Source organism: Culex quinquefasciatus, chromosome 1 (genome assembly GCF_015732765.1).
Source record: "Culex quinquefasciatus strain JHB chromosome 1, VPISU_Cqui_1.0_pri_paternal, whole genome shotgun sequence".
NCBI lineage: Eukaryota > Metazoa > Arthropoda > Insecta > Diptera > Culicidae > Culex > Culex quinquefasciatus.
The window spans coordinates 94583364-94610241 of NC_051861.1; the positions used below are offsets into that span (position 1 = coordinate 94583364).

At 35.6% G+C, this 26878-nt stretch overlaps 2 protein-coding genes across 2 annotated transcripts in view; one reads left to right on the forward strand and one right to left on the reverse strand.

The window, feature by feature from the left end:
• On the forward strand, window positions 1-735 carry LOC119771203. The gene is made up of 2 exons (XM_038266882.1): window positions 1-124; window positions 184-735. Exons 1-2 carry the CDS (start codon window positions 61-63, stop codon window positions 528-530), a joined length of 411 nt encoding a protein of 136 aa, XP_038122810.1. The 5' UTR covers window positions 1-60; the 3' UTR covers window positions 531-735.
• A 2812-nt stretch (window positions 736-3547) lies between these two features.
• The window catches only part of LOC6047659, a 45009-nt gene continuing 21678 nt past the window's right edge, over window positions 3548-26878 (reverse strand). Inside the window, 3 exon segments of the mRNA XM_038266069.1 lie at window positions 3548-4829; window positions 4832-5371; window positions 5442-5783. Of these exon segments, the coding sequence (XP_038121997.1) occupies window positions 3744-4829; window positions 4832-5371; window positions 5442-5783 (1968 nt within the window). The 3' untranslated portion in view covers window positions 3548-3743.

Here is a 26878-nt window from a genome sequence, read left to right on the forward strand (position 1 = left end):
TTCTTGTCATTCTCTCGCGCACTCAAACTAAGTCAGTTGCGTTGAGCACCTTGCCGAAAGATGAACTTGCTTGTAGTTAGTGGACTTTTGCTCGCTGTTCTGACTGTGCAAATCGTTCAAGGAGGTTAGTTTGAACTTGATGTGTACGTTCAATTTAATAGTTTTTCCAACACAAAATTGCAGATGAAAGAATACGCTTTCCGCAAGATGAGCCGGAAAGGACTTTTGATAAGCCCAGACCCACCGTAAATCCCGTTCGAAGAATTTCAAACTGTGAAACATCAACTACGAAAAAGAAAGTTCTCGTGTACGATTCCGAAACGGATTCTTGGGATGACTCTGATCTAATAAGTCCAACGAATAGTAGAGTACCTTGTACCGACCATGGATCCAGTCTCGGCTCGGCCAACGAGGGTCTGAGGCCTGCGGTTCAGGAAGCTCGACCACCGCGATGCGGCCCTCCGAAGCAGCTTCTGGTGTACGATTCGGATACCGATTCCTGGGAGGAAGCCTTGTTGAAGAATTGTTAGTTTCTTTGGCTTGTAGTTGAAGTGATTTGTGACAAACTAAGAACTAAGTTTTACAGAAAAAAAACCTTATGACTGATGGCAGGTTCAAAGTGTCTGTTATGTTATGAACTTCCGAAGGCAATCACGTTTGTTGATTGATAGTGTATAATAAACAGCGCAATCCTCACAGTTGGGAATTCCCAAATAAATTCTGTGTGAGTGCTGATCATCGAGTTTTTTTATTGAATTATAAATTACTCAATTACACGAGATTGTGATGAAAGAATGTGTTTGAAGTGTTTGGCTTCCCCAGTTCAGTAAGGCTGTAGGCAGGGTTGTTAAAATATCAAAATATCAGCTCTCAGCAACTCCATAAGAAATACATTGTAGAAAAAAGCAAAAACTGCTCAAATGGAAATGCTCCATTATCCCGCCTGAATATTCATGCCTCAAATACAACTGCTCTTCTCTCCTTATTGAAACTCTCAGCGCCGAACATAGCCGAACACGTTTTCGTGTTTACACACTCGCGATTGACATTTTCCTTTTCTCTCCCATTCCCACTTCCACGATGATCCTACCGCAACAGCGTTTAACCACAAAAGCCGCCACAAAACTAATTTCGCAAACGCAGTTTAACAGGGCGTCATGCGTGGTCGGCTCCTAATCGCCATCTCGCGTTCTCTCATTGTAGTTTTTGGGGAGATTGAGAGACTCAGCGGTGAGAGCGCTTAGTCGAGGAAAAGGGGAGGAGTAATAGAGAGAGAATGACATCGCTGGGAATCACGAGACACAAGTAGAGATCTCACAAGCAATAACGTCATGATTTGAATTCCCGGACGCTTCGAAACCCGGACACTTCATCTTGTTTTATCAATTATTTGGATATAAGTTCGCATTATGAATGTCAAATCTGTGTTATTTGATGAATCCCAACACCAACTTTCAGTTAAAGTTTGTTTGAACGCTGTATTTAATGCCAAAACAATTAAATACAATAAAATTATAAGTTTACCAAAAATGCGAAATATTTCACGTGAAATATTTCATAGGCGTTCGAAGCACCGGAAAGGCAAAGCAGAAATTTATGGTTTTGATTTCCTTAAATTCTAGCAAATTTTTATATAAAATATCAATTGTTTCGATGTTAACAGCTTATTTGAGACCTGAAGAATGCCATTCACTAACATTTCAGTCCAAATTTGTGCGATTCATTAACAAAAACGAGTGTCCGGAATTCGAAGCAAAAGTGTCCGGATTGCGAATCAGCTTTTAACAGTGTCCGGGATTCGAAGCACAACAAGTCATTTTAATTTTCAAATTCTGATGAAAAATTGTTAGAAAAGACATATTTTGCATGCATTTTCTTGAAACTGACTGTTCATACTACATCCTGATGACATTTCTACATTTCCAACTTATTACATGATTTTTTGCCAGCTATAACAAAAATGATATGCTACTAAGTGTCCGGATTTCGAATCATGACGTTAGTGGCGGCCCCTATACTCTCGAATGTTTTTGGTGCAGAGATAATCAATTGATAGCTTTTCCTGCTTAATCCTGCTCTAAAAATTAATATCAAGTGATTTTAACCAACTTTTAAGCAGAAATCACAATGTTTCTACCATTACATGAGTTACATTTTAGGTGTTTTAAAAGTGACTATAGTGGATCTTGACTTCGTTTTTATCAAAATTTCAGTTTCCCACAACGATATAAAATTTGATAGGCTTTTGTTGGTAATTTGCTCATTTCACTTCAAACAAAATTTGTGACCAGTGGGGAAGGCAAAAGTGAAAGAATCATATTTGATTAATTTTTAACATAAATTCCTTATATGTAATTTAAAAATAGTCGTACCAAATTTTTCAATTATTTTTAAACTCTTTTAATGAGTTGTCTTTTGAGCCAAGTCTAGGTTGGATAAAAAAGGTTGAGGTTGTTATGTTACTCACATGTTACTCACATTTTGACACAGAACATTGTTATTTATATTAAAAGCTAATTTAAAATAAATCTTTGAAAAACTGTAGTCAACTCCACCAAAATATTATTTTCCATGCCCAGTTTCAAAAACTCAATCATAAACTCATATGGTTCACTAAATATACCTGCATCGGAACACTATCGGGGGGGTCTACAGTTTTTGACAAGTGGGGCTCTGGAATCCCGAAAATCTCTGGAAGTAATATTTGAACAACCCTTTTCTTGCAATACATTAACATTTTGAGTAATAACTCGGGACTCCGACCACCAAATTCTACCCAAATTTCGTGACAATGCACAGAATGGTCAGCCAAACGAAACGAATGTGTTATTGTTTACATTTCGTGCTCTAATTTTGGTTTATTCAAGGTCAGTCATTAAAACGCGTTCCTTTCGGACGTGCGACAAGATAGCACGAGTACGTTAATTTCCTAAAAGTACGCCATCAACTATTGATCATAATTTCTATTTTACGAGACCATTTCTCATCATTTTGTTGGCACACACATCCACACGCAAGAGCTTTTCACTTGCGCTAACATTTTCAAAGCGCTTAAGATATGAAATTGCTTCCAACTACCGGCAACATGTTCTTTTGAACATCAGTTAGTCACTGACTTGAAACATAATCCCGAAACATGAAAATAATTAGCAAGCGCCATCAAAAAACAAATGCGCCAAGTCTTTTGACCTTTGACTTTTCACGACCCATTCCAATCGAAGGCTGAAGAAACCCGTGCGAGAAGCGCAGGCAAATAAAGAACAAAGGGTGGCCACTAACACCACCAGCCGCGCCTGTTGGAGTGAGCCAATGATGCCAGGAAACTTTCTTTGTAAATGCTACTTTTCGTGAGTGTTCGCTTAAAATTTCGTCACATTTGGAGGCACTAAGCAGACCCAAAAGAGCGTACTATGAAGATGAAGTTTAAATTTTTTTATCCAAGTTACCGAAATTATTCGTACTTTCGTCGTGCCTACAAATCACTTGCTAAGAGATGGATCATTCAATCCATCCGGACTTTCTTTCAGAATTCAAACTCACCAAAAACGTCACGTTTCCAAATGTCTATTTCGCTCACATCGCACTAAAATTTATCCCTACAGTAAATAAATAAATTAATACTAAAATCATCGACTACGGGGGGTGGCAGAACTTTTCTACCGTTCTACCATTTAAAAGAGAGGCGGGTTTTCAAAAATCAACAAATTGCACGTCGAGGCAGCAACGCTCTACAACAGTCTCGCTTACAGCTTGAAGCTAACGCTGAACGGCCGATCGTTGAAGTGCGGGATCCTGGGCAGCGGATGGGCCGACTTGACGCCGAGGGCCGGAATCCGGCGCACCGGTCGTGGCGGGCCTCGGATCGGTCCGTGTCCGGGGATGGGCTTGGGCGGTGGTCCCAACGGGACACCTCCGTGCGGTCGTTGCCGGACCTCGGCGGGGGATCGCTTCGCGGCTTGGGCTTTCAGGAACTCGATCTGCGCCTTCAAGGCTTCCTTTTCCAGGTTGTCGGAATCCTCGGAGGGCTTGGCGAACTGGCCGTACGGATTCTTCTTGGGTGGGGGTCCGTCGAGGAAGTGCGTCGTGCGGAACGGTTCCGGCTTGAAGACGCCCTCCGAGTTGAGGAAGTTCTCGATCTGGCCCTTGGCGGCGATGCCGGCACCTAGATGATGGTGTTCGTCAGGGTACAGATTGGGCACATCTTGCAGTTTGAAGTTGGGTCGGAACTCGAGCGGGTTGGGATTGTCAATGTTGGAGGGACCGTGTTTGGACTTGTGTGGGTTCGTTTTAGTACTGTGTTGTCTGAATTTGTTGGAGTTGGAGTTCGAGTTGGTGATGGAGTGAGCGCCCGGCAGCTTGATGTTCTTCACATCGAAGTCACTGTCGAACTCGGTGATGGAGGGTTTTAGCAGCGGTTTGGAAGATCCAAAGGAGGAGGATGACGACGACGACGACGAGAACGATGAGTGGTGCGGTTTTGTAAGCTTGGGCTTGTAGGCCGGCTCGTACGACTCGTTGCTGTCGTCCAGGTTGAAGCTGTTGGAGAAGCTACCTTGTTTGCCAAAGTTGGACGACGGTTTGAATTTGGACGCCCCAAAACCGGTACCACTCTCGCCGCTGTCGTCGAACAGGGAGGACGCTTTCTCGGGTTTACCTAGAATTCCATGACCAAAATGTTTCAGTGTCGATAAGGCAGAGTTCACCAGCGGTGGCTCGCCGGCACCGAAGCGGAAGGGATTCTTCTTGCCGATGCCAGCGCCGCCGCCACCGAGGAAGTCTTCTAGCTTACCGACGCCGAAGCTGTTACCGAATCCGCCGAACGCCGAACCAACACCGCCCCGAACGTGTCATCGTCTAAGGACAGTTTGTTCTTCTTGTACTTGGTCAGGCTTCCTGTCGTCAGCGATCCGCTCGTCAGTCCAGAGTCGTCAAAGCTGGTATACGGTGAGAGCTTCTTCACCTTGCCGTCGAAGTTCAGTGAGGAGGAGGAACCTGGAAAGGCCGAAAACTGTGAAGTGCCGTAACCCTGCAACGGGGACCGGTAGCTACTGCTGGACTTTAAGCTAGAGTACACGTCGTACTCGGTCGAGTCGTCCAGGTGGTCGAGCTTACCCGTAATACCGGTGCTTTTCGAGGGAGTGGGATGGGAGATGGAAAATTTACTGGTAATGGAGGATTTTGGTCGGGTCGAAAGGTCCAGGGAGGTCTTGGAAAAGTCATTGTTCAAAAAGTCAAATGATCCACTGTTCTTAAAGTTGTTGTTCGACGACGTCAGGGGCTTGTGGTTCTTCAGGCCTCCTAGTCCGTAGTCTTCGTCCGAGTCACCGGGGTCGGAAAGCTTGGTGCCGCCGAAGTTGTACTCCGAGAACGACTGCAAAACAAACAAACAAAACATCAAAATATCAAATCATCCCGATCCCCGCACTTCCACCAAAACCAACCGTCAGTTTATCGCCGCCACTGGTGACCGGCTTGAAGGCACTTCCCTTGCCGACGGAATCCCCTGCAGACGACGACGAAGACGACAACGAACCGCCACCCCCGCCGCCACCGCCTCCGATGGTGAACGAATCGCCGACCGTGTACAGGCCCTCGCCGTTACCGTCGCCGAACTTGGTCTCGGCGCTGGCGGTGTCCTCGTGGGTGGCGGCCGGAACCGGGGACGGCGGTGCCGCCGTGGTTGTGGACCGGCGGTAAAAGGCGCGACGTCGCTCGGCACCTCCCTGCTTGGCGGGCGCTGCCTCGAACAGCGCCGGTGTCGCCAGAAGCGCCACGAGGAAGATCTGGAAAGGATATAGGATTTAAAAGGGGAAAATGAAATTTGATGTAGAATGATACTTTCGAATGTAATTCAAAATAACATAAAGTGTTATAAATGTTATTGAAGAAATATTTTTAAAATTTTTATATTCTTTAAAGCGTTTAGAGAAATAATAAACAGCTTAATTGCAGCACCTTTTAAGAACAACACAAAGAAATCAATTTTTTGATTGAAGCATTCTGAATCAAAATTTGAATGTTTTTCTATAACAAACAAGGCCGCCAAATGGCCGATCTGGAATGATGCCTTCCAGAGCCTTAATCTTAATTCTTAATTCTCGCTTCCTTTTTCAAAAGATCCTATGTACATAAGAAACCCATGGCGCATTGATGGTTTTGAAAAAGTTATCTAGAATTCTCAATATACACGTGCCTTTTCCTATAAACTATTAAAAAATAACAAATATTGTAAACATTTTCAACATTTCTTTTGTGTATTCTTTTTTCCAAAGCTAAAATGTTTACTGTACGTTTATATTTTAAATACATAAAAAAATCCAATGTAAAAATCGCATTCAAAAGTATGCATATCACCTTTGTGAAAAATACACTCAATATTACACACTGCATGTAAAATTTTTATAAACACAAAAAAATTTCTAACCGACGTAATTCAAACCCAGCACAAACAGTAAGGACTGGCGCCTTATCTCTCTCGGCAATCAGACCGATGACGAATGGATGATATTGCAGTCTAGTACGTTTTCCATACATATTTTAAGGTGTAATATTTCATTAAATTTCATAAAATGATGCAAAATTTATTTTACACCCAGGCTTTTAACACGCAGCTGGACTACTACTTTTTTTGCTGTATAGGGTGGCCACTAGGATGCCCACAATATGCAACTTTTAACTGTTTATTCAAAACCTCGCTCCGCAAGCTGATTATTGTTCCTTATGCTACTTTAGGACTTTGGGCCAAATGTAAGCAAAATCGATAAACATTTACGCATTGATACTCGAAGTTTGTATGGGAAAAATCGAAAAAAAATGTATGAAAAACACATTTTATTGCCATTTCGTCTGCAAGGTGCATCATCCAAATACTCTCAAGAGTGAGATTTTTATTGGAAATTAATAGCTCTTCAACTTTGTCGAACATGCCAGAGCTATAAAACTCGATCCTGAAGAGTTATTGGCTGATTAAAAAGTATTTTTTGTAAGAAAATATCGCTCAAAATTTGCACAAAAGCTTAATGTTACCCAAAAAGCTGTTTTCCCCTGGTGGATCAGGGGGTCATTTTTTCTGGGCACACTAGTGGCCACTCATGTCGGGAAAGTCATGAAAAAATAGGGAATTCGCCAAAACCCAAAAAACGGGAAAAAGTCTATAATTTGTATTTTTTTTTTTTTTGCTTGTTATAAAGTTGGAAAAAGGTACAAAACCCAAGCATAATAATTTTGTGAATATAAAAATTGAAATAACAAGCCATGGTCTCAACATTTGAATAAAAAAGTGATTTAAAGTGCATTTTTCACCTGCCCAGTTGGTTTGCAATCATTAGTTTTCAAAATATCCAAGTATTGAAGAGATTTTTTTTTCACCGATAAAAAACTATTTACTGTGCTGTTAGAGCGTTCAATTTCCCGTCCAGGGAAAAAAATTCCCGGGAATTCCCGGGATTTCCCATGAAAAAAAAAATTTCCCGTTTTCCGGGAAATTTATAAATTTCCCGGGAATTCCCGAAATATAAACAGAAGTATACAGTTTCTTAATTTTTTGGACCCAATTTTTTTTAAATACTATAGAAAAATGAAGAAACCTTGCTAAATGAAAATAAACTATTACAATCCAAGAAAAAAATTAAAGAATAATTGGATATCGAATAAAGAATATTTAAACCCTTTACCGCCAAAGCAAAATTAAGTTTTTTTTTTTCAAGAAGAATTCGATCAAAAAATTAAAATTTTAAGTAAAAGAATTATGGAATACTGGTGCAACAATGGGTTTTAGAAGGTTTAACATAAAATAGGTAGAGGGATGATGTCAATTTATCTTAGAATTTAAATCATGTTTTCGTTCTATGAAAAAACATTTAACAGTTAAGAGCAGTTCTCTAGGATTTCGGTCATTCGATTTTTTTTGTATTTTTTAATCCGACTGAAACTTTTTTGGTGCCTTCGGTATGCCCAAAGAAGCCATTTTGCATCATTAGTTTGTCCATATAATTTTCCATACAAATTCGGCAGCTGTCCATACAAAATGATGTATGAAAATTCAAAATCTGTATCTTTTGAAGGAATTTTTGATCGATTTGGTGTCTTCGGCAAAGTTGTAGGTATGGATACGGACTACACTGGAAAAAATAATACACGGTAAAAAAATTTGGTGATTTTTTATTTCACTTTATCACTAAAACTTGATTTACAAAAACACTATTTTTATTTTTTTATTTTTGATATGTTTTAGAAGGCATAAAATGCCAACTTTTCAGAAATTTCAGGTTGTGCAAAAATCACTGACCGAGTTATGAATTTTTAATCAATACTGATTTTTCAAAAATCGAAATTTTGGTCGTAAAATTTTCAACTTCATTTTCGATGTAAAATCAAATTTGCAATCAAAAGTACTTTACTGAAATTTTGATAAAGTGCACCGTTTTCAAGTTATAGCCATATTTAAGTGACTTTTTGAAAATAGTCGCAGTTTTCATTTTAAATTAGTGCACATGTTTGCCCAGTTTTGAAAAAATATTTTTGAAAAGCTGAGAAAATTCTATATTTTGCTTATTTGGACTTTGTTGATACGACCTTTAGTTGCTGAGATATTGCAATGCAAAGGTTTAAAAACAGGAAAATTGATGTTTTCTAGTTTCACCCAAACAACCCACCATTTTCTATCGTCAATATCTCAGCAACTAATGGTCCGATTTTCAATGTTAATATATGAAACATTTGTGAAATTTTCCGATCTTTTCGAAAAAATATTTTGGAATTTTCAAATCAAGACTAACATTTCACAAAGGCCAAACATTCAATATTACGCCCTTTTAAAATGTTTGTCTTGATTTGAAAATTCCAAAATATTTTTTCGAAAAGATCGGAAAATTTCACAATTGTTTCATATATTAACATTGAAAATCGGACCATTAGTTGCTGAGATATTGACGATAGAAAATGGTGGGTTGTTTGGGTGAAACTTAGAAAACATCAATTTTCCTGTTTTTAAACCTTTGCATTGCAATATCTCAGCAACTAAAGGTCGTATCAACATAGTCCGAATAAGCAAAATATAGAGAATTTTCTCAGCTTTTCAAAATATTTTTTCAAAACTGGGCAAACATGTGCACTAATTTAAAAAATGAAAAACTGCGACTATTTTCAAAAAAGTCACTTAAATATGGCTATAACTTGAAAACGGTGCACTTTATCAAAATTTTAGTAAAGTACTTTTTGATTGCAAATTTGATTTTACATCGAAAAATGAAGTTGAAAAATTTACGACCAAAATTTCGATTTTTTGAAAAAATCAGTATTGATTAAAAAATTCATAACTCGGTCAGTGATTTTTTGCACAACCTGGAAATTTCTGAAAAGTTGGCATTTTATGTCTTCTAAAACATATCAAAAAATAAAAAAAATTAAAAATAGTGTTTTTTTGTAAATCAAGTTTTAGTGATAAAAAGTTAAATAAAAAAATCACCAATTTTTTTACCGTGTATTATTTTTTTCCAGTGTAGTCCGTATCCATACCTACAACTTTGCCGAAGACACCAAATCGATCAAAAATTCCTTCAAAAGATACAGATTTTTGAATTTTCATACATCATTTTTGTATGGACAGCTGCCGAATTTGTATGGAAAATTATATGGACAAACTAATGATGCAAAATGGCTTCTTTGGGCATACCGAAGGCACCAAAAAAGTTTCAGCCGGATTAAAAAATACAAAAATTAAAATTGAAGAAAAAAGACCGATTTCGTAGAGAATTGCTCAGAAGTCAATTATAATCCTGAAAACCATTTGGGAAAAAACATTACAAAATCATTTAAAAACTACTTTGTATTGTTTAAGAGGTGCCCGAAAATACAAACATAGTTTAAAACAGGGGTGACCAAAGTATGGCCCGCGGGCCAAACGTGGCCCGCGAGGTGATATTTTGTGGCCCGCGGACCCATTTTGAATGATCATGTAAAATGGCCCGTTGACCACATGTAATTTTATACTTTTTTTCAAAAATAATGTTTATTTTAAGCTTTTTTATGCTATTCTTTTTTAATTTGTTGTTAATAAAAAAAACATGATTTATCAATATTTTGATCCCCACTTTAGGATACAAATAGTTTGTTCAAAATATTTCATAATTAAAACAATTTTACACGTTTCAATGTGAGTGAAACTAGTAAATATCGTCAAAACTTTCATCAAACATTTCAGAAATATTCAAAAAAAGTTCAAGTTTGACTTAAGGGGAATTCTGTAATAGTTGCAAAAATATAAGTTTTCTTTATTAATTTGCAAGTCTTAATGACCCTTTTATGAACTGACCCTCAAACTTACATTGCACTTCCTTTAGGATTCGAACTCATTACAGATAGATAACGAATCTGATTGACTACCAACTGATTCAGGCATACAAAATGTGGAAATCGGAGGATCAAGTTTGTTGTAAATATTTTACAAAGCTTTCGTCTATCAACCCACCCCTCCACCATTACTAAAAAATTGGCTCAAAAAACCAGGAGCAAAAATATATTTTCAAAAAACTTTAAAACTTAAAAAATGAAATTTCAGTGCAATCAGCTAAAATCAATTAAATATGCATTTCTTTGCATTTGAGCTAGTTTGGATTTATTTAAAATAATTTGAATTTTAGCGAATTTTGGATGGAAATAAATGTTTTTTAGCTAAAGTTTTTTTAGTCGAATCTTTTTTTTTAAATTATGATTGCTGTTCAACTATACGGAAGCATAAAACATTTTATAACATTTTTTTTCGTTGAAATTCTGGCTCTCAACGATTTTTCATTAGCCACACTTAACTTATAGATAAAATTACGCCTTTAGATGAATTATTCAACATGTAATGTCACCTTTATCGAAATATAATAATTTTTTTTTTTTTCAAAAACATATTTGTCGTTTCTATTATTTTGATTTGATTTTTTTTAAATAACAGAAATTAAATAATTTAAATTAAAATAACGTAATTTAGTTCGTTCAATAACTTTTTTTTGTAAATTTGGCCCGAAAGCTCATTTAAGCTTCAAATTTGGCCCGGCCTCCAAAAACTTTTAGCATCCCTGGTTTAAAAACTTGCTCCTAATATGTGAAAATATTGAGTTGTTTGATGTAAAACAAATACGAGAAGTTTAATTTTTAAGGAAAAACTAAAAAGCTCAACCATTTGTTCAAGAGCTGAAACCAGTATAACTTGGCTTAGAAAAGTTATTTGTTATGAAAAAAATAATTTCTGAATGATTTTATTCGATTCAACATAATGTGTCAAACCATACACTCTCAAACTGGTCACAGAGGCAAGTTTAAAAAAAAAATTGTGGAGTTTGGATTCATTTTACTAACTGTTCAGAAACTTTGATGAAAAAAATTTTCTCAACAAAAAATATCAGAGATACGATTTGAGCTTATAAAATTAGAAAAAATAGACATTTTCTTGTAGTTGCATGAATTAGTTGAACTTTACACTTATTTTAACCATTAGAGTTGCTGTCCTATTCAACTTTGATGCAAAATATGATTCAGAACCAAGATTAGAACAATTTTCAATAAATTTAAAATTTCCCAGGAATTCCCGGGATTTCCCGGGAAATTGGTAGAAAATTTCCCGTTTCCCGGGTAATTTGTAACCCCGGGAAATTGGACGCTCTATGTGCTGTATATTGGAATTTACAAAAATTAAAAATATTTTTGATCGATCCCAGACATGCTAAATATGATTTTAAACGCAGGAAAATGAATTTTTAATTGTTTTCAGTTGGTTAGACTTCAATTTCTCTTAAAATTTTGAAGTTTTTCGAAAAAAAAAAAATTCCCCTGATTTTTCGAACCGATTTTGAAGAGGGTGGGGCATTAACTTTAAAAAAATATTTGCAACGGCCTAACTCATTTTTAAATCTTTCTTAGATTGACTTAATCCTTAAATATCATTTTAAATTTTCAATGCATTCGCTTAGAATATATTTTTTGATAAAATAGTTAGTTTCAAAGCATAAATATTAAAATTTTCACAGAATATCGTATTTTTTTAAAGTACTCAAATTTTCATAATTCACAATATGAGTATCAATGAAATCGAAATTTTGAATGCATTGTCACTGTTTTAGAGTTTTTTGAATGAAATGATCACATTTTGACAAAACACCGTATTTTACATAATATAAACTTGAGTATTTCATTCAAAAAACTCTTAAACAGCGACAATGCATTCAAAATTGCAAATCGTTTCATACCCATAATGCGAAATATTTTTTAAAGTATTTTCGAGAAAATACGGTATTTTGTGTAATAAATTAAAAATACACGCAAAATTTTGAATCTTTTGATACCGATATTGCTTATTATAAAAAATTAAGAATATTCGAGAAAATACTTTATTTTGTGGAAATCTTGGTATTTCATTCAAAAAACTCTAAAACAGTGGAAATGCAAGCACAATTTCGTTTCGTTTGATTCCCATATGGCAAATATTGAAAATTTTCGCATCGTTTGATACCCATATTGCGAAATAATATTTTCGAGAAAATACGGTACTTTGTGAAAATTTGGGTATATCATTCAAAAAACTTTAAAACAATGGAAATGTAGATAAAAATTCACTTCGTTTGATACCCATATTGCAAATTGTGAAATTTTTAGTATTTTCGAGAAAATACGGTATTTTGTAAAAATATTAGTATTTCATTCAAAAAACTCTAAAACAGTGAAAATACATGCAAAATTTAGAATCGTTTGAAACCCACATTGCCAAGCATTTTTTTTCGAAAAAATACGGTATTTTGTAAAAAAAATGAGTTTTGCCTTTCAAAAACTCTAAAATAATGGAAATGTTGGTAAAATTTCACTTCGTTTGAATTATAAAAAAATGAGTATTTTCGAGAAAATACGGTATTTTGTGGAAATCAGTGTTGCAAATGAGTGATAGAAAAGCTATCAATAGATTATCCCTGCACCAAAAATATCTGAGAGTATAGCGGCCGTCACTATAGCTTGTGAGATCTCTTCTTGTGACTCGTGATTCCTAGCGATGTCATTCTCTCTCTATCACTCCTCCCCTTTTTTCGACTATGTGCTCTCACCGCGGAGTCTCTCAATCTCTCCAAAAACTGCAATGAGAGAACGTTAGATGACGATTAGGATCCGACCACGCATGACGTCCCGTTAAACTGCGTTTGCAAAATTTGTTTTGTGGCGGCTTTTGCGGTTAAACGCTGTTGCGGTAGGATGATCGTGGAAGTGGGAATGAGAGAGAAAAGGAAAATGTCAATCGCGAGTGGGTAAACACGAAAACGTGTTCGGCTATGTTCGGCGCTGAGAGTTTCAGTGAGGAGAGAAGAGCAGTTGTATTTGAGGCATGATTATTCATGCGGGATAATTGTAGTTGCTGAGAGCTGATATTTTGATATTTTAACAACCCTGGTGGAAATGTTAGTATTTCATTTAAAAAACTCTAAAATTTGTGTGAAAACTTATTTCTTTATGTGTGTGCATGCAACGTCGAATGAGCTTTGGTTGACTACTGGCACGCAGTGCAGCTGCTCAGTGAGCTAGGGCACTCACGACTGTGCCGGGTTTGTTTATGTCACGGTTTTGTGATTTGGTGAATGGAGATGAAAAAATCGTGACAGCGTCGCTGATTTTTTGCTCATGACCCTTGACATTTTCAGCACTGCACTTGACTATATTTATGTTTGTAAACTTCTTATTAGTTCTAAGTAACCAAACTTCATTGAGACAAACAAACAGTTATCGTTATCGATCCTCGATAATTTTATCGTTAACAACCTTGCACATAACGTAAGGTTGATTCTTTTGATTAAGTTAATATGTTTGAGATTGAAAGACTTTTATTTGAAGGTTTAGCTAATATTGTTATTATTCTGATTCAATTAGCCAAATTGCTTAAATATTTAAATATATTTGGAAGCGTTTAACATGATTTGGCAGAAAAAAATTTTAACGGTAAATATTTTTAAAAGTTTAACTATTTTTTTATTTTTTTGTTTTTCATTTCCGTTTTTCCGTAAAAAATCAGATAATTTTTGATCATCGAAAAAACATAACTAACCATCAAATGAAATGCAATCGCTTTTCGTGATAAATGGAAATCCTCTAAAAGTTTTTATTAGTATTTAAAAGTATGAAATGAATATAGAAATTTTAAAAATTACCGAACATATTCATACTTTTAAGGAATTTGTCTCTTAAAAATTTTTGCAAAAAAATGGAGTTAAAGCATAAATTTTGCAATCCCGGAAAAAAACCCTCAAATTTAGATTTTTACAATAAAAACAATATTTTTTCAGTTTGAATGTGATTTGCCGCCAAGGTAAGTGTCAAACTTCAAAACAGTATTGAAAAGTATTCCTTTTTCGATACAAGTGCTGAAATGCTTAACTTTCTCAAATGGATGCTGGAGAGTACTTTTTAGTACTGTTATTTTTGGCGCTGAAAGTAGGCCATTTAGTCATTCGACAAATAAAAGAAAAGCAAGTCGCTTCACAACGAAATTGCAAAAAAGTAATATTACCAAATTGACATTGGCAATAAATCCAGCTAAAGACAAATTACCACGCTACTGAACATACGTGCTATAACTTATTTCCTCATCACACAAAACATGACGGAAAAGCAGTGAATGACGATAATTGGTGTATAACCACCAGAAACAAGCTCTGATCATCATCTGCCATGCAGGAAAGCCCCTGCATCTGAGCTCAATCAGCTGTGATTCACCCGATCGTCTGGCACATTGCCACCGTCACCCGTCAAAGCCGAGCCAGTGCAAGTGACGAACCCCGTCCGATGCAATCCGGAAGTTCACGGAAGGTTATTATTTCACCTGTCTAACATGTGGTTGGAACTCAATTTGCCAAGTCATCTTTCGTTATGAAAGTGGCCCATCGATTGGCTCCCTAAACGGTTATGCTCAGAAAAGGCAGCTTCCAATACGTTAAACGGTTTTCACCTAAAATTCACTTTTTTTTCACAGCACCATGACCATCATAAATCACCACAAACGGTCAAGCACGGGTTATTACCTCATATGCGCCCGAAATAAAAAAAACGCGCGTAACCGCACCATAAAAAAGGTGCAATAACAATGTTATCTTAATTTTCCCTCGTCGGACCCCTCGCATCTTCCCCTCTTCAAAGAGTTGAGGGGGGGCTGCCCGCTTTTTGTTTCGTTTGTTTGCGATAATTTCCATAAACCACCACAAAACAGTCAGCGACCCCCACACTCGCACTCGCAGGAAGCTTAACACCTCTTTTTTTTTTGTGGATCAACGAGGGGTCTCGGATGGAGCCAAGATGAACGAAGAAAAAACGATTCAAACGAACGATCAAGAGAGGAAAGTGAACAGCGGAAGATATACGCAAAAAAAACGGTGGCATCACCTCTTCGTTGAAACGAAAGTAAAATTTCACGATATTGAACGATTATCGCAGAGCGTAACCGCGATATTCGTCGGAAATGGTTTATCGTATCGCGCGAATGAGTGCAAGGGGTTCAGTGACATTGTTAAGCTGTCATGATAGGTTGAATTGTCAGAATTCTTTAATGTTTAATGTTTAAATAGCAAACTGAAATCTGGAAGTAGGTCACAGCAACACATTTTATTTTTAGAAATAAAATCAAGCCAAACATTTGAAAAGAGTTTGTAATAGGGTTCTTTTGTAATGTTAAATGGTAAAATAAGACGACCATATGGATCATTAGGGTGTAATAAGAAAGCAGTTCTTCCATCGCTACAATTTTCTGATTCTGTTTAGGGTCCTAAACAACTCCCCAAAGTTTGGGAATGATTGACTGAGCCCAAACTTTGCGCAAAGCAGTTCAATTTTGTGGGTAAATCTTTAAGGAATTTTTCGGGACCCTCCTTTAATTTGGACAACTTAATTTTTATCCATACAAAACTTTATTAAGATAAAGAAATCGGTTGTAAGGGAGTAAATACAGTTTCGATATTTTAAAATGAGAAATTGTTGCTGGCAATGTAGTTTGTTGTAGATGTTTGTAGATTCTACGACGATATAGCTACCAAAATGACGTAAACATTGTTTGTCGTTTCTTTGATTGGATGTTGCTTGTTCAAAACTTTTGTTTGCTTAGAAGATTTGAAAAACACATCAATCCATATTTTTCTTATAAAGGCTGTTCCCAGCATCTATTGTAGTGTAATTTAAGTTAAAATAATCATTGTTATTAAAACAATGCCTCAAATGATTTCTAAAGTAGTATTCGATTGTAAATATTTTAAAGACAAATGTTTCATTGTGCGACGACTAAATTGTTCTGACGTGACATTTGAACATGTGATGGAATATTTGATCAAACAAATTTTGAAACGAGTACGTCGGTGAGAAATTTAATGAAAATTATTATTCATGAAATACCAATCGAAGTGTTTTTATTTTCTGTTTTTATTTGTTTTTTTTTTTGCCTTCCTCACGTTACTGAGGAAAGGCTATAAAATCACTCGAAAAATGAACTTCTCAATAAGACCTCCTAGACCCACCTTCATGTATACCTATCGACTCAGAATCAAATTCTGAGCAAAAGTCTGTGTGTGTGGTGGGATGTTGATCAAAAAATTGCCACTCGATTATCTCGACATTTGCTGAACCGATTTTGTCCGTTTTTGCGTCATTCGATCCGTCTTGAGGTCCCATAAGTCGCTATTAAAAATTATGTAGTTTAGTTAAGTACTTCAAAAGTTATGCTTAAAAAACGATTTTAACAAAAGTCCGGAAGATTGTAAAAAGGGTGGTTTTTGTAAAAAAAAAAAAAACCCCCGTCATGCTATACATTTTCAGAAAGGAATTTAAAAGACCTTTCCAACGCGTCCAAAACATTGAAGATCTGACAAATTTATCAAAAGTTATAAGCACTTAAGTGTTATTTATACGCTTTTTGGAGGCCGGATCTCAGATATGTTGATGAAAACGTTGTCCGGATCTATCATGCGACCTATCGTAGGATGGGTCATCCATAAAGTATGTCACGCTCTAGGGGGGAGGGGGGGTCTGAGCATGTGTGACATTGCGTGTTATAAGTATAGGAAAAGCGTGACAAAGGGGGGGAAGGGGGGGTAAATTTTGGCTGATTTTAGCGTGACGTACTTTATGGATGAAGCCTTTCTAACGCGTCCAAAAAATTGAAGATCTGACAACCCTATCAAATGTTATAAGCACTTAAGTGTTATTTACGCATTTTTTGCATTTTGGATGGCACCCTTTAAATGTGAGGAAGGCGCCAACCACCTTAGGGTGGATTAAGTAACGTTTTTTTTATATATATATTAATCAGTAAATTAACAAGAATCTTCAATGTTAGCTCAGTATCATTCCAATTGTTTTGCTTTTTTGCAATGTTTTTGTCCCTTGTTATTTTAATGAATATCCCCAATATGTTTGGTGCTAGTGACTTTTCAAGGCCAAAACAATTTTTTTTGCAATATCATGGCATTCATAAATCTGCTTGTAATAAGTGCAAAAAAGATTATTTTTAAACAATTGGGCAGTAAAGTAACAGCAAAACATAGCAATAGTCTAGGATTCAAAATATTACCCTGTAATATTCTGATATTTAAAAGAATTTTCATCAGCTTTATTTACGATTTAGTTATTGTAATTTCACTGAAATTTGAATAAATTAAAAATAAGTATAGTTGAAAAACGCACTATATCTCTAGAAAAAAAGGAATCAAAAGAAAAAAAATTATATTTCAGAAAAAAAATCAGGATAATTTCATTGGTAATCGGTTTGGATACTTATGGATTGATGATTCCAGAAAATAATTTAAACATGAACTGAATTTAACTGCATTGGTAATCAAAATATTCATTATTTTGATTTTCTCACATTATATGCAACTTGGATACACATGTAACTAATTTAAACAGAGATTTGAAAATAAAACAGCTCACTTATCATATTGTATGAAAATATGAAATAGTAGTTTATGCAACAAGTTGCAAAAAGAGGATTTTTTCAGCACGAGTCGTACATTTATCCAACGTGGTTCACCGAGTTGGATAAATACGAAGAGTGCTGAAAAAATCAAGTTTTGCAACGAGTTCCATACAACATTTTTTGCAATTCAAAAAAACACACACACTGAGTCAAATTTTATGTCAAATTTTCATGTATTTTGTCAATAAATCGTTAAAATCAAAAAAATGTTGAAAAGTGTTACTTTTCAAAACAAGTGCTGAAAAGTTCAACTTTTCAGCACCCATTTGAGTGCTGAAAAGTAGAACTTTTCAGCATTTATTTTGAAAAGTGTTGCTATTCAATTCAGTTATTTTTGGTACAGAAAAGTAGGCTTTTTCGTCGTTCAAGAATGACAGGAAAAGTAAATAGTTTCACGACGGAATTGCAAAAAATAACTTTAAAGCAATAAATAACAATTGAAGGTTTAAAAAAGGCCTAAAACTATAAGAAAAAAAACTAAACTAGATAAGTTGCAAATATTTTTTGAAGTTTATGTCCCTCGACTCTGGCCAAAGTCAAGGAAGGGCAAACAAATAAAAATGCTAAAATCGTAGTTTATGCAACAAGTTGCAAAAAGAGGATTTTTTCAGCATGAGTCGTACATTTATCCAACGAGGTTCACCGAGTTGGATAAATACGAAGAGTGCTGAAAAAGTCAAGTTTTGCAACGAGTTCCATACAACATTTTTTGCAATTCCAAAAAACACACACTGAGTGAAATTTTAAGTCAAATTTTCATGTGTTTTGTCAATAAATCGTTTAAATTAAAAAATTTTTGAAAAGTGTTACTTTTCGAAACAAGTGCTGTCGTTTCACGGCGAAATTGCAAAAAATAAATTTTTGCAATTCTATCGTGAAACTGCTTACTTTTCCTGTCATTCTTGATCGACGAAATAGCCTACTTTTCTGTACCAAAAATAACAGAATCGAATAGCAACACTTTTCAACATAAATGCTGAAAAGTTCTACTTTTCAGCACTCAAATGGGTGCTGAAGAGTTGAACTTTTCAGCACTTGTTTTGAAAAGTAACACTTCACAACATTTTTTTGATTTAAATGATTTATTGACAAAATACATGAAAATTTGACATAAAATTTCACTCAGTGTGTGTTTTTTGGAATTGCAAAAAATGTTGTATGGAACTCGTTGCAAAACTTGATTTCTTCAGCACTCTTCGTATTTAAATGTATGACTCGTGCTGAAAAAATCCTCTTTTTGCAACTTGTTGCATAAACTACTATTACAGGTCACGGTATCAACATTGAAATGAAAAAAGTTTTTTTAAATGCATTATACACCTGTCCAGTTGTTTTGCGATCATATGTTTCCAAAATTTCTAAATATTGACGAAAATTATATTTTGGTGAAAAAAGGGTTTGGGGTGCTAAGCATTATAATATCATAAAAGTTCAAAATATTTTTAAACAAGCCCAAAAAAGCTAAATATGATTATCAATGCAGAAATAGGCGTTTTAGATTGTTTTGAGTTGATCAGACTTTCATTGAAATTGTCCAGTTTTACGGGAAAAAAATGTTTTGTCCCCTGATTTTTAAACCAATTTTTAATATATGTATTTGTCTAATTCATAAAAATAAAGCTACAGCTAAGTTTAAAAAAAATATTTTTTTTTCATTTAGTTATCACGCAGTTATCGCCTCATTTGGACTATTGGTCATATTCTCCAGCTCATACATGAGTCTTTTCAAAAAAAAGCTTCACATACAAAATATAAAAAAAAAAAATACAATTTTGTTTTTTTTTTTTTTTTGGAGTTTGACAAGTTCTACCATTGTGCTAAATCTGGATTTTGATTTAATTTCAAATGTTTTTATCGATTAAACTGATTTTTTAGTGTGGTGAAGCGTCCGAAACAGCATTATTTTTCATATTAAAAATAAAATGTCTTTTCGAAAAGATTCAAATCAAATGTGTTTGCTGCAAAAAAAAACATATACAGAACTGGAAGTTTTTGGAACAATCAACATTCTAAATTGTATTTATCATCGAAATGATGGACTCTATTTTTGAATCTCCATATAAGTTTTCAATCATTCAAATTAGCAAATAACTATAACAATATGCTCACGAAATTATTACAGAAATGCTTTTACAATTTGTTTGCTTAAAAAATGTCATTATGCAGTCTTAATAAAATATTTTTAGGAAGTAGTTCAGTAATTTTGTAATTTTGAAGAGTCTTTAGAAAATGTAAGCTGTTTTAACAATGGTTGAAGCTTACAGTTTCATTTTATTCCAGTTCAATTGTGACCTAGAAAAATCGTGAACCAGACTGGAAACAGATCGTCTCTTGTCTTGTCTTACTTACACCTGTATCTCACATTTCACATTCTTTTAATTTATCATTCTCTGTTTCTCTCATCGCTGCATCTCTTCTGCAGTACTCTTGAATTGCTCTTAGAAACAATATCATACCAACTAGCGGTCTAAAGACAATACCGTCTCGGAAGGCATTTTCCCTTTCAATTGTCTGTTTTCACCATTCAACTGCATGTTGTTGTCCCAATGTCCCATGCGAAACTTGTTCATTTTTTAGTTATTTGGGCCAGTTACTTCGTTTAGAATATTGTTACATTGTTATACTTTACAGACCCTGAGGTTAAGAAGGTGATCTTACCAAATCGTCCCATAAGTATCTCAAAAATGTTCTAATAATTTACAAGTATTCGTCCATGTTAACTTTGAAAACTATTCAAAAGTACACGTGAGGCAAATATGCATTTCTGGGCAGTTGAGTAGGAAAGTTTTAATTCCGGAATTTCCGGAATGTCCCCATCTGAGATATATTTCAACCCGATTAGCACCCATATTAATCGGAACAAATCACGTGGCGCAAACATTAATCTCAAATCAGGTGCCACTTTTCCCCGCAGCATAAATTTGCATAATCTGCGTCGTGTTGGCTCCAACATCACCAGCCCCTTATGCTTAATCTGACTCGTTGGTCAAGTCATGCACTTTCTGCCTCATTTCCTCGTCGTCGTTGCGTTGGACCTCCTGCCACAGATATTTGCAGCAGCTGCGGAAAATGGCCACGTTTTCCTTTAACTTGCTTCGCGCTCGTGCACTAATTTAGAGACTTGAACGCCAGAGTGCACCGCGAGGAAGGAAAGGAAACCTGCTCTGAGCCCCAGCGAGAGCAAAAATAGACATATCGCGAAGAGTTGATTGAGCCTCCCTGGTGCCTTGCCAAACTGGTCTTCCTTCCTTAATTTCACAGTGAGGTGAAGTGAGGTGAGTGCATCGGGAAATTGCAGGTGATCTGCTGTGTGTGGCGTAACATGCGGTCGCGTAATTTTGCGGGAAAACTGGCGATGTGTTTTTCCTTTCTTTTTGGTGCGGTGTGTGATGCTGATGTTCATAATTAAATCAAACTTTTACAATATATTAGATTTGCTCAACTGAAAAATTCCAGCAATTGTCAACCAACACGCTACTCTCCATCAAATGACTTGCCCGGAGACCTCTTCATAGGCCACGAACCCCAGAGTTGTTGTCCGCGGAATCACACTTGTAACAGTTTTCGCTTTCTTCGAACGACGAGTTGCGATCCAAAGTGGAACAACCAGGAAATGTAGAGCGCCTGCTCGTCAGCAGCAGGTCAGTCAGTCCGTACGTCCGTCAGCTGGCAGCGTAGACCGGATTCTCGTCAAGACCGTTTATAGCACTAGTTATAAAAGCCAGGCAAAATCGGTGTAATTATGGCGATAATGTGTCATAATCGCCGAGAGAGAAGAAAAGTGCCCAAAAACCTAGTCGGATGCGAGCAGTTCGCTGTTTATCATGTAAATTTGACGTATTGTCACGTGATTTTGAGGTTTTGTGTGTTTTATGATCGCACGACAGCAGACTGCTTTTCGGCGGTTGCGCAACTCTGATGATGCATGGAGCCATTCCCGCAGATTAACGACTTTTCCGATTTGATACACTGCACATTATCGGTCTTTTTCAGTGTTTACCTAAAGTTCACAGTTTTTTGGCTTTCATGTAGGTTTAAATCATTGAAAATTAGTTCATGTGAAACATTCCCCCTCTATCTAAAATTGATAACGTGAGTGGCATATGCAGTATCATTATTCAATTCAATCAAGCCTGTTTGAATGTCGCAATACAAAATGTAAGCTTATGCAATATGCGAAATTCGTACCAATTATTTCTCCCATCATTTTGATTTGGCAGCTGCACACGGAAGATAATGCAGCCGAAGTGCATAACTAGCATTGAGTATCAGATGAAAAACAAATGCAACAAACCATTTGATTATGACTGTTGGAAAATTGGGATGCAAGGTGATAATGTGGTAATTGTGGTTATTTTTAAGATAATTCTCGACTAACATACAAGACAAGTTGCCACGACGTATCAAAAATCAATAGTTTTATGAAAAGAATTTTAATAAAGACAAAAACATAAAAATGTCTGTACATAAGATTTTTCATGTTTTCTTCACGATCTATCAGAAATTTGCGAAATATTGCTTGAAGGGGTGATTATTTTGACATTTTTTAAACAGTTTTTCAAAGTTTTCACCCATAAAAAATGAACTCCAAAATTGTAATCATTGCCATTTCCGGGCAGTTACGCCTAAAGTATTTTTTTTAAATTTATGTTGGCATTCAAATTAATTTGTAAAGGTAAAATAATTGACCAAAATCGAAAAATGACAATAGATTTCAACCTTTATTTTTTTTTCAGAATCCAACTTGTTTAAAGCTGATAAAATAACTACAGTGCAGAACGCAAAATTAAGTGGAAAATGGATTTTCCGAAAAATGATTCCAGGTTGCCAACTCGGTCCTTATCAGATCCCTGTACCGAAAAGGACCTAATAAAAATAATTTTATGAACAAAAAAATGGATTTTCTGAAAAATGGTGACGTTTTGGAGCTTTGGTGTCTCAGATGGAGTTGTTGCAAATGGAAAAGGGCAACTTTTAGTTTGGTTCGAAATTAGGGTGGTTCACGATTAGGGTGGTTTTGAAAATCTAACTTTTCAGGAATAATTTTAGGAATTTTTCGTCTCCTAGAAGGTTGTTGGGCTTGCCAATTCAAGCAACTTTGTCGAAGACATCAAAATTTTATCTCGTGATCTACGCCTTCTACGACCAAATTTAGAGAAAGCATGCGGGCAAACCTTCAAAAATCAGTTTGTTCAACATAGCAATTCAGGGTTAAGTTTTAGAGAAATGTGTTATTGGGAGCACTTTTGGAGCTCTGAAAAATGAACATTTTTATTTTCTGACATGTCAATTTGGACTTAAGGGTCAAAAGTTACAGCCATTTTAAGGTAAAAAAAGATGCAAATTTTAAACTCAAATATCTCGAAAAGGCGCTGGCCAAATTTTAAGCGCAGGGTTGCATTCGAAAGATGAGATAAACGCTGAAAAAATCCCAGGGGTATTTTTCTTTAAACTCGAGATATCTTCAATTGATAATTTCTAATTTTCAAAAGAAAAGTGTATGGGATCACCCTAACGAAATTCGAAAATTTTCCAACAATATGTTTTTCCTTGTAATTTTGCCCGCTGAATCTGAATCTGCCCTCAGATTTGAGCCAAAGTGTCAAAAAATCGATTTTTGGTCATATTTTAGGTTTTATGGCATCTTTTTTACCTTAAAATGGCTGTAACTTTTGACCCTGAAGTTCAAATTGACTTGTCAGATATTATAAAATGTTCGTTTTTCAGAGCTAATCTAATTAATTTGATATTCTTTTTTTTATTTTTTTCAAATTTGATATTCTTGGACGGTTCCTAGAGTCCGAATCATAATTCTGAAGAATTAACGTTGTTTATGGATGGTTCCCACACAAGCTTAAAGTAGTTTTTTCTTCAAAATACACTTTTTAATGACTTCCCATAAAACATAAACATCATCTCATGTTGCCAAAAAACGGGAATGCACTGTATTTCAGAACTGCTAAAATTAATAGTTATTTCAGAGCGTGTGTTCAAAATGATCATTTAAGATTTCATTCATAGTTTTAGTTGCATTGATTCAAAATTTCTACATTTCTCAATATTTTTTTTTGAATAATTTATTGCTAGCAAGGACAATTAGCAAGAACAACTTAACTTCTGAGACTATGCAAAACCGTACCGTAAACATTGTTCATGTTAAATCTTGTCTTTTTAACAATTCATTTTTTTATTGGAGTGTAAAGCTTTTTTCAATGTTGATAAAAATTGCTTACAAAAAACATTGCACACAAGGCAGATTTTGCAATTAAATAGAAAAGTTTGAACATCAATTTTTGCTAACAGATTTTTGAGTATTTTTCAAGATTAAATTCTTCTACGTCCAAAAATTTAGAAAAGTTCGAGATTTGCCTTATTCCACATAACTCAGTCAAACTTTCGTAATCTTAAAATTTCCACGTTTCTTTATTTAAAATTATCATTTTATGACAATCTTATTATTGAACTTCTCACTTTTTGATACACTGGTCTTATTTATACTAACAAAGTTCAAGTTTACATTTTCTAAAAACGGATTACAAGATTATTACTAAACATTTTTCCGACCGTAAACATTGTTCAAAATCTAGTGTCTTGGTTATTTAATCTAACCAAAGTTAAAACTACCGTCGTATGATGTTCCTCACAATTTCCATTTATTTTAGAAATTCAGGTCAATATCGATGATCATTACACTCACATTTGACTTTTCGCCTTACATTAACGGGCTAAATTGTGATAGAGTACCGAACCTAAATCTGGAATTTGAGCTCGATTAGACGGAAACTCGAGCATGTCATGGTCATTTTCAACATATTAAACAATTTTACAATTCATGTCACTATTATAGGCGTTTAAGATACTTGTTAGAACGCACCACATTGGAATTTTAGGTTCCTTGAAATCTGTACATACTCTACAAGATAAACAAGATTATGTATAAGCAAAAGAAAAAAAGCTTTGTTTGGCAACGCCTGTCCTTTTTTTAGAAGCCATCCTTTTTATCTTCAAAAGTCTGAAAAGAACAACAGGAAGCTTCAAATTTTATAAGTTGGCCTACACGGGGGTTTTGGAAATAATCACAAAAATTGTTAATATGCTAAAAAATTCCCATGAAAGAAAAAGTGGCTTTTCCCATGCAAAGCTTGAATTTTCTTCCGATAGAGCACATATAAGGAAAGTAGGGTCTGTTCTCCAATACAATTCACCTTTCAATGTACGGCGAAAAGTAAAATTTGAACCACTATATTCATCACTTCACTTTCAAATACACAGTTATCCCTTATGTCTTGTCAGAAGATCCTGGTAGCACATCTGATTTTCAAATTATGTGTTCACAAAAAATACTGTCCAATATGTCTCCAAATTTATCTCATTTCAAGAAAGCTTTTTCCAATATTACAACCCTATTTCCACAATATTCTTATTAACACCTTCAATCACGTACCACACGTAGCATAATATCAGCAATTTCAGCAATCAGCGTCTTGAACAAATCCTCCGTTCACTAATCACTCCAACAACCGCAAGCCCTTTCTGCCACTCCTGGTTTAGTCCCTTTTTGGGGCGTAACTCTCCAAAGCCTCTTTTTTCCAATTACACCTCCGCTGCTACTGCTTCTGCTTCTGCCAACCGCCACGATAACATCACAACCGTAACTAAACATTTCCTGGCGCTTTGGATCATTTTTATAGCTTTCCACCAAACTTACGCGGTTGCATCTTCGACCACACGCGTGAGCATAGATCTCCAAGAGATCTTTTGATGAGCAAAATTGTTACGCTAGAGAGAGTCTCCAACGAAAAGAGGGTGAGAGTATGCTCTCTTTTTGCTCCGAAAGCGAAATAGATGCAACGCGGAGTGCAATTTTGAAGATTTGCCGGCTTGTCTAAGCGTTGAACGTGATCCTGACACAGGTGGTGAGCTGTGGGCAAAGAGAGTGATCACGTTTTTCCATCAGTTAGGGTGAAGTTGCCAAGGTGAATTTTTCACGGATCAGAAAATAGATTGAGGAAAAAGTCATCAATTCTTTGATTTACGATCGGAAACAGTGAATTTGGAAGCGAAGTTTTTTTTTCTGTCAGTGACCCCTTGGGTTCTTACAATTTACCATAACTAAGATACGGTCTCAAAAATTTAGGCAATACCATTGATGTAGTTATAAATTGTTAAATTAGAGGGTTCTTCAAGGTTTTAGACTCGTTGGAAAGGTCTGATCCAGACGTAGTAGTTTTCCTACAGATAAGTGAGATTTTATTAACCAATCAAAGAATAAATAATGGTTTCGGAACTAAATTCCAGCATTCGATTTCAACTCTGACACTTCCTTTATACATGACTTGGCTTAGTGATTTTTCACGCTAAAAAATATCTCATTTTTTGGGGATCATAATTCCAAAATACCTAATTTTAACGGAACGTAGAAAAATGTGAGCATGAGCATGAGCATGAGAGACCACCCATGGTTGTCCTTCTCCGTTGCTGAACAGAACCGTAATATCCTTTCAGCACTACTGATCATAGGCTTTTAACGGAACGTAGAAAAATGTTAAAAGAAACTAGAAATTGTGATCTTTAAAATGCAGATGGTATTTTCTACACTTTCAATCACTTTCAATCAATCGAATTTCAATTATCCTCACATATTTTGCCAAGATACCATTTTTTTCTTTTTATATTCAAGTAAAAATTAAGATTTATAATGACATGCTATATGCTATGGGACCATCCACAAACCACGTGGACACTTTTTGGGAAATCTCAAACCCCCCCCCCCTCCCCCCCTTGTGGACAATTGTCCATACAAAAAAAAATCTTTTTGCCTTCCTCACTGAGGTAAGGCTATAATCCTGCTCTAAAAATGAACTTTTTATTAAAAGCTCAAAGACTCACCTTCATGTATAC